The sequence below is a fragment of the Thunnus albacares genome, chromosome 14 (assembly GCF_914725855.1).
Source record: "Thunnus albacares chromosome 14, fThuAlb1.1, whole genome shotgun sequence".
Taxonomy (NCBI): Eukaryota; Metazoa; Chordata; class Actinopteri; order Scombriformes; family Scombridae; genus Thunnus; species Thunnus albacares.
Window position 1 is genome coordinate 9,098,797 of NC_058119.1, and position 8,677 is coordinate 9,107,473.

The following is an 8,677-nucleotide window of genomic DNA, read 5'->3' on the forward strand; positions in this document are numbered from 1 at the left end:
CATATAAACAATTTATGTCAAATATACAATATTATGCCAACCCCAAAACATATTTAAATTCTGTTCTGCAAGTAAATTGGGATGTAAATAATTCTAAATCAATGAGTCTTCTGCAAATGAAAGCGGCTGTAAAACTTGATTATCAATTGTATTATATCTTTTTTTTATTTAGGTGTAGACAGCATTTAAAGATAAAGAGCTATAATGATATTTAAAGGCTTCATATAAAGTGTTATTCAAACCAGCCTTGAATAACAAGAGAAATTATGTAAGTAAGGGTCCAGGCATTGTGTTGCCAAGGATCTGTTAGATAATATATACTCTATATTTAATGTGAGGTAATGTCACTGAAAATAAATGTGTATATTTTGGATTAGCTAAATGTGTTTCCATCTCTGCAATAATGTGTCAGTAGTCATTTTACCCTTCCATCTTGTTTTGTGTAAACTTTGATGAATAAAAGATTCCCAGCAGAAATTTAGACAATGAATCAGTATTTTAAACAATCCAACTTTCCTCTGACTTTCAAACTTTTCTTTGGACCTCAACTTTTTAAATGAGCCAGGATTCAAAACTGGAAAACATCGATGACAGAGACAGAATGAGGGTGATGAGTAAGAAAAGCACACAGACTCCCGCCTGCTGTGAATGTTGACAGAAGCTCTCTCTTCTCCTTCTGTCATTTCACCACAGGCCTGATGTAAGCCTGGTCTTGTTTGGCTCTCTGTGGCTTTGCCACAATTGTGTAAAATAAGTGACCTCACCCTCACTTCCTGTGAAAGTTGTGCTCCGAAATGGCTCCCAGCAGGAGTGCTGCCAATACAGGCACAGTCATTAGACAGAGAACTGGTGCTGAACTTTCAAGAACGGCCCCCAGACTGCACACTATGATTTATAGTCTGGGGCTTCCACAGAAACAAGAGATTAGTCACAGAGTTGAAAGGTCAAGCCATTACAGCTGCATATGACGACATGTGCAGCCACATATGATTTTGATTAAGCCCTCTAAGTGTGCGATTGCAATCATGTCCTTTTGTCCTTTCATCTAATTTTTTTTGTCTTTCATGTTCGTTTATACATTTGCATCGCTGTGTGAGGCTCGTACATTCCTGAATCCATTGTTTTTTGGATGTGTGGGATGTATAAGAAAAATGGGCTGATGTTTGTCTCAGAAAAGAAGCTGATTGTTAAAGTAATTTTTGCTCTCATGTCATCAGTCATCTGTAACACATAAAACAGTTCTTGTTCTCGCAGAGGGCTGCAAGGCTTCGACCTGCAGCACGCATGAGTCTCTCCGGGGTTAACCATTTGCGATAATGCATTTACAGCTTCCATGAAATAAGAGCTCACCTACATGCCTTATATTCTTTTCTCTCTTTTTTATAGGTAAGTACCTACTTGCATGTCAAGGATAACAACTTGGCTGTGGCCCCTGTGTATGAGAGTATCACTCTGCCCCGCCAAAAGAGTCGCTCTACAGCCTCAGCCTCCCCTACTTTCTTGCCATCCTCTTCCTCCTCGCCATCGTCCTCAGCGTCTGCACCTCAGACAACCAACGTGTCCTTCCACCCTTTAACAAGGAGCGGCAGCAACTCCATCTTCAGCAGCCTCAAGAGAATGGGCAAGAAGAGGAAGAGGAAGAGAGATGCTCGCAGACACACTATCCAGAAAATCATGGGGGTGGAGGAGCAAACAGATGAACCTCATTATGCCTGTGAGACGATCACATATGACACGCATACGTGGCCGCTGAAGGAAGGTAGGAGGAAGAAGAGTTCACCAAAGGGTGGGGATGGAGTAGATGCCATGGCCTACATGAAGAATCCCCTGCTGAGGGACATTGATACAGACTGTGCAGGAGAGTACAGCACTATTCCATATGCTGTTTCAGAGGGGCCAAACCAAGTGAGAGGCCACTGCAGATTCCTCTCTTTAGGCTCTGTGCTTAGCTTCGACCTACCCAAGGATATGACCCTCATCCCCAGCATTCAGGATATCATTACTATCGCCCCCCCAGAGTCCAAGAAAGGAGCAGTGACTGATCCAGACCCACATTCCCAGAGACACACAGCCCTAAGCTCTTTCAAACAGACTCGACCCCCTCCTGCCGTCACACACAGTTCAGCAGAAACCAGCTTTTCTGAAACACAGACTTCAACAGTTGTAGCAAAAGATTTGCCAGATATAGACAGCAGTTTCCAACTATCTCCCCCTTCCCTGGAAGAAGATGAGGATCAGACTGTACCATGTAATGACCTATCTAAGACCCAGTTCAGCCTGCACGAGGATGCAGAACAGGAGTGGGACAAAATGTCAACGGAGGTTAAAACCTGTACAACTGTAAGGGATGTGACCAGCCAGCCTTCCCAGCTCCCTATTTATGTCAACCAAGCCCCCGCTTCTACTACAGCTGCACATAAACATGAGTGTCCCAGTGTCCATACGCTCATTCGAGACTTAAATGGACATCAGTACCATAAATGTGCGAGACCCCAGAGTGTGCGTGAGGACAGTGGACAGTGCCTGAGCCAAGCTTCTCACATGGTGGTGAATCTGAAGTCAACAGTGAGTGTTCGTCAGGACTCAGTGGACTCTGGCATCTCCAGCTCCAGCAGCATCAAGCTTTGCTCCGATGCACCATGTCCCGATAACTCCCAGCCAAAGGGAGTGGTGGGGAAGCTCCTGTCCCTTGAGGTGGGAGGTATAGACTGCACTAAACTGAAAGAGAACAATGTAACATCCTCGGGATTATCAAAGGACTCAGAGGTGCTAGAACCAGAGCCTGTCCACCTTGACCATCAACAGTTTGAGGAGGAAGAAGAAGAACTGGAGGACATCTGGAACCAAACTACTAACTATAGGCAGAGTATCTGCTCAGATATCATGTACCAGCCCAACCAGGAGGAGTCCATATCCTCAGATCAATCCAGAGAGGCCCGTTCCCGCACACCTTCTCCTAAAGCCCCAGCTGTGCTCTACAGGAACCTGGTCACAGCCTCAGCACCAAACCTCCTCGTGGCCGAGTTCAGACTGCCACCCCACGTCCAGAGCTTGCTGGGTTACGACAAGGAGCAGAGTCCCAAAGGTCACCTCCCTCCGCTGACTGTAGGAGACAGGAGGTCCTGGGCGGCATTTCCTAACAGGGAACAAGCCAGCAAGAGCTCAGTGGTAGTGAATGAGACGGCATCCGACCCAGTGAAGCTACCGGATGTAGGGGACAATCAGAGATACATTTACCAATACAGAGAGGATGAGGAGGAGGAGGTGGAGGGGGCAAAGGTGGGGGAGGAGGTGGACGAGCACACAGGTTGTTCAAAGGTGAGGTCCACATTTGATAAGCTGTCAGTACCTATGAGACTGACCTGTTGCACTTTATCCCCTTGAAGAGTCATTTCACATAAATTACAAAAATACATATTTTCTGACTTAACCTTTTTGGTATGTAGCCATGAAGATAGTTTTGGTTTTATTTGCTCAGGTTTTGACACACAGGACTTTGAAATTTCTGCTTTTCTACCACAATTTAATGGAAATTACAATCCTACATCAACATCTGTCCAGAAATACTGTCACAGTTCCTCTGGCTAATCCAAAGACCTCACTGTAAACAGTTTTTAATGGACCTATTTTCCACTAATAGAATAGAAGAGAATACAGCATTTTTGTCCTCAATGGTGGAAAGTATGGCAGGTAATTAAAACATTAAAACATACACACACACACACATACACACACAACACATAACAAATAAATAGCCAAAAAAATAGAATTAGTTCCTAAGAAAATTGTGTCATGGCAGAAATCTCACAGACAGATATCTTAATGCAAATAAAACTAAAAATATCTACATGTGTAGATAGAGGAAAGAAAAGAAATATGTGTGTATGTCATTTGGGTGAACTGACCCACTAATACACTCTACCACATTTATTAGATGCTGAATTAATGCAATAATACTAAAGTAAAATGTTTACACAATATCAATAAGCATGACAGTAGTTATTTGCATACATACTGCTGTAATTATGCACTAAATCTGTAGTTTGGGCTCCACAGCTTTTGTCACTGTAGCATTGTAGACATTAAAGGCAACACAACTGCACAGATACCTAATTTTTTGTCATCAGTGATGACTGTGGAATCTTCTCTTTCTGAACAGGACCAGTCAATGAGTCTACTGTCGGTACACATGGGTTTGGATGGAGTCTGTCATCAAAGACAATGCTCTCAGAGCCTGGAGGACATGGAGACGCAGGAAGAATCAGTGGCCACAGGAGGGCGCTGTATCACTCTGGTGAGATTGAATGCAATTTGTGTAGCTCTGTGCATATCAGAGATACAGCTCTTATGATTGACCACAGAGACAAGGTTGGGGTTTTTTTTGTCTGAATTTTGTCATTAATTCAAATCCTTCAGAGTGGAAAGCCTGAGCTGCAGTCTATGGAGGGAACGCTTGAGAGGAAGCACAAGCTGCAGCTGGGAGGAAAGAAAGTAAGAAAGGCTCTATTTGATGTTTAAGCCTGCACGGTCAGCAAATGTAAAGCCCACAGTCAGCAGCACACACTCTTATCTTATTTTCACAGGCGGCCTCCAGAGGCTGGAACTCCTACCATGCTGTCCTGTATAGACACACCTTGTGCTTCTACCAGGATAGAAAGGATACACTGAGGGTAAGCAGAAAAAGGTACAAAATTGATCAATAATTGAAGTAGATTAGTAATTTTGTGGTCAGTGATTATCAATCTGTGCTGTGATGCAGAGTTCTGCATGTGGCCTGCCTCTGAACCTCATTGGAGCTGAGTGTTCGTCTGCACCAGAGTACACTAAAAAACCCAACTGCTTTCGTCTGCGGTAAGACTGTAACCACCAGATTTCAATGATGATCATGTTTTATAGTTATTTATTTCAAGAGAAGAGATAAAGGTGTACTGGAGGTTATAACAGCTGTGGTTTCTGGCCTTCAGGCTGCGTGATGGTTCTGAATATCTTCTTAATGCCTCCTCACGCTTTATGATGAAGAAATGGATGATGAAAATACAAGCAAACACAGGTAAATGTTATTATTTATATAAAAATATGAAATGCCAATTCTGAATTTATGTGCCAACGATGTGATTAATTTACGTTTTGTTTTGTCTTAAAAGGTCTGAGTCAGTCTGTTTCTTCAATATCAAGTGTCCCTGTCGATCAAGACTTCCCCATTTCCTTGTAAGATATGATGTTTTAACAACCTAAAGATTGATTTCCAAACTTGAAATGCTTCTGATCCTTAGAATTATGCTTTGTAACAAAAAACTTTTCAACAAACTTTTCCTTCCTCCTTCCAGAAAGCCCTCCCTCTGCTCTGGGTGTCATAGTCTGGCCAAATGCCACTGCTCCTCCCGACATGATGTCACCTCCACGTTTCCCAGGCTCAAACCACCAGGCGCCGCCCAAGCCAAAGAGATTGTTGTCCTCACCAGAGAGTTCAGTCACATGCCGCAGAGTTACTTAAGGAGATTGGATGAGCAGTCGATCATCTCATCTTCACATGGAGGCCGCTGCGGTAAGGTCTTCTGCTGTGTAGACAAAACCTATATTTACCTGGGCAGGGTTGACTGAATGTGCATCTGCTCCACATTCACACTTAGCAGAAGCAATACAAGCATCACCCTCCATTGTTGGCTACTGAACAGCCTAGCTAGGCCAGTAGTGGTTGGGGAGCTACACTACTCTGTGGTAGTTATTGATTGAACAGCATTTTTGTTGATTTTCAACATATTTATCAACAAAGCTGCCCAAAAATCAGCTTTATAACTCTTGAGGCTGCTGTCATTCTTGAAATGGAATTTAAAAATATAATTTAGCTTCATAGTGTTTTAGACTGCCATGATAAGTACACTAACCATCAAAAGGAAATGGTGAATGACTGTTGCGGTTGTGGCATGTACCACTAGGGGGAGCCAATGTATTGTCTTACAGCTACATTTTCTACCAGTTTACTGTATGTTTCCCTCACTTTTTGTTGAGACTCCTGAGCTTCATTTTTGCCTTTATGATTTCGGTTTTTGTCTCTCAATAGATGATGATGATGATGGCAGTTTGATGCAGACAGTGACTCACAGACTGTCAGCAGGATCCAGAGACAACAGCTCATCCTCCCCTCTCTCCCCCGTATCCAGCAGTCAGGACTGGCTCAGCAACAAGCGTCGCTCTCACTCCTTTACATCAGGTTTGTATATAGTCATTAACCTAAATGACCTCAAGATCCATAATGTGTGTGTCATATTAAGCTGTTTTTATCTCCTAATGGTCTCTGTTTTATGCTTTCTCTTAGCAACTTATCAGAAGATCAAGCCTATGTTGCACACCTCTGGAGGCAGGGGCCTGGAAAGAGGCTCTAACTACTGTGTGACTCTGGTAGTCGGAGACAAGTCATCAGACAGCACGTCCATAAGCAGAAGCTCTGAGCCTCCGCTGCTGGCCGTAGCTGGATGGCAGCAGGACACCTACCAGGACGCTGCTCTGAGGAGCTACGCCAGCCTGCCGCGGCCACGCAACAAGTCTGTCTTTAAAAAGTTCTTTGGGAAAAAAGACCTTTGAGTTTTTACAAATAAAGGTTTTTATAAATAGTTTCTTATGTGCAGTGCACATGTTTGTTGAAGAGCAAAAAAAACGCTACTACTGACTATATTTATGATCGGAAGAGCTACCACATTTTTATTTTTGATGTGCTTTATAAAAATCACTTCACGGGCTGAGAAGTCTTAACAATAAGAGTGTGTTCTTTTTCAGTTTTTGGTTCATGTGAAAGGAACAATACTGTGTGAGTGTGCACTGCATAGCTGTAGATTTGATTAATTGAAAGACACGTTTTCCCACCAGTCTTATTTTCATATCTGTCTTTTGTATCTTTTTGGATTGTTGTGTTTATTGGGTTAACTGTCAATGTACAAAAACAGCTCAGTTAGAAATCAGTTTAGAAATTACATTTGCATAGAAGTGATATCACCGTGACTCAATATTAATAATATACTGAACTCATACATTACTGCACTAGATCTTTACAGCTCCCCTCCTTCACATGTACAGTGTGTGGTGCACCAAAACCTCTCCTTCATACTTATACAAAGATCAGCAGTTTGATACTGCTTGTGCTTGATATTAACACTTCTTAAATACTAATTGTAGCAAAGACTATTCATAATAAAACATTAAAAACCAATAATTTGCTTCAATTGTGATTCTTTGTTGAAGATGTTCATTTTCCTTAACAATTGTGGTGAAAATGTTTGTTATTCAAGCTTTACTGTTGTCGCCTGGAGGCTTTGAAGAGAAAAGGGATTAGATGAATAGAAAGATTAAAGGCCAGGCCAGGCTAAGAACATCTTCACATCATTAGCCTTATTTTTGCATATTAAAACCTGTCACTATCCATTCAAAGACGAGATTCAAATGCCATAATCAACATTGCATTTATGCTGAGGAACCGGGCTTTCTCTGCAGACGTTATAGCTGCATAATGAGTCATATGCATAAAGAGTTTTCAAAATGCTTTTGTTTAGCATCACAAAATATTCAGCAATTCTCTACAAGATGTGTGAAGGACAGAGTATTAACAGCAGAGACGGAAATGGTGAAGAAATGGATCACTTGGTACGAATTTTTGAATTAAAATGAAACCATGCACTGGACTCAAGACAGCAAACTTTCATCCCATGCTGTATACCTGCTGCTCTGCAACAGTACTTGAATTTAAAATCCTCTGAACTGATGTAAAAACATGCACAGAAAAGTTTTGGCACAACCACTGCTTCACCTTTCAGTTCCTATAGCACTGCTAAAAGTCACAGTGTGGTTTTGGCATGTATATACGCATACACACATGCACGCGGCAGCTACAGCATCGTATGGAATGGAAACAGATCGAAAAGCTCTGTGTTTGTGGTGCAAATTTGTCAAAAAGCATCTAGCAGAGGCATTAATCATGGCAGGTCTGCAATCTGTGAATCATTATCAAGACTCTATAGAGCTGAATGCTGCATGACTCAACCTCTCGCAGTCCTGGGAAACACACCCAGTGTTTGTTCACTTTATAGACAAAATCCCCGTATAAGTCATGTTCATGTGCCACAGCAATGATCTATATGTTATTAGTGTACTTTGTGCGAGACAAGTTAATGATCTACAATGACATTCAGGATAAGAAGTTGCTGCCTGCACACATGGCATCTATTTTCTTCATGGACAACAAACTTTTGGTTAGCATTCTCTCCACAATAAAGACAGTTTTTGTATGTTTCTCCTCTCTGTCAAGTTTGGAATGACAGCCACATCCTCTTCAGCCCAGAGGGACGCCGCCCCGCCCGATAGATTGATCGCCATGCCCCCGATCATTGTGTCCTTTCTGTGCCCTCTGACCTCCATATTATCATGCTGACAGCTCCCACTGCTTCCATCACGGCTCTGTAAGGGGGGTTTCACTCCTCCCCTGCAGTGACAGTGATGCACTCACTCTGTTTGTGTCACCACCACCTCTTTCTATGGGATTATGTGGCCAAGCAATGGATATGTGCACCACAACACACAACGCCCACGCACTTCTCTACTCTCGGGTTGCTGCATTTCCCCTGTCTAACCGCTAATAACAATCCACACGGCATATCCTCCCAAAGGTAAAGTCCAGGTTGCGTTAGGC

The 8,677-nt window shown here is 42.6% G+C and overlaps 1 protein-coding gene across 6 annotated transcripts in view; it reads left to right on the plus strand.

Annotated features, from left to right (window-relative positions):
* The window catches only part of LOC122997103 (spectrin beta chain, non-erythrocytic 1), a 29,453-nt gene extending 22,249 nt beyond the window's left edge, over positions 1-7,204 (plus strand). For 4 of the 6 annotated variants that reach the window (XM_044373078.1, XM_044373081.1, XM_044373080.1 and 1 more), the window contains 10 exons: positions 1,387-3,318; positions 4,160-4,294; positions 4,417-4,491; positions 4,584-4,670; positions 4,760-4,851; positions 4,965-5,050; positions 5,145-5,208; positions 5,328-5,545; positions 6,062-6,211; positions 6,317-7,204. In XM_044373078.1, the coding sequence (XP_044229013.1) occupies positions 1,387-3,318; positions 4,160-4,294; positions 4,417-4,491; positions 4,584-4,670; positions 4,760-4,851; positions 4,965-5,050; positions 5,145-5,208; positions 5,328-5,545; positions 6,062-6,211; positions 6,317-6,582 (3,105 nt within the window). In that variant the 3' untranslated portion in view covers positions 6,583-7,204. The remainder of the gene's footprint in view (positions 1-1,386; positions 3,319-4,159; positions 4,295-4,416; positions 4,492-4,583; positions 4,671-4,759; positions 4,852-4,964; positions 5,051-5,144; positions 5,209-5,327; positions 5,546-6,061; positions 6,212-6,316) is intronic. The other 2 variants (XM_044373082.1, XM_044373083.1) reach the window with 1 other exon arrangement.
* The last annotated feature ends 1,473 nt before the right edge of the window (positions 7,205-8,677 follow it).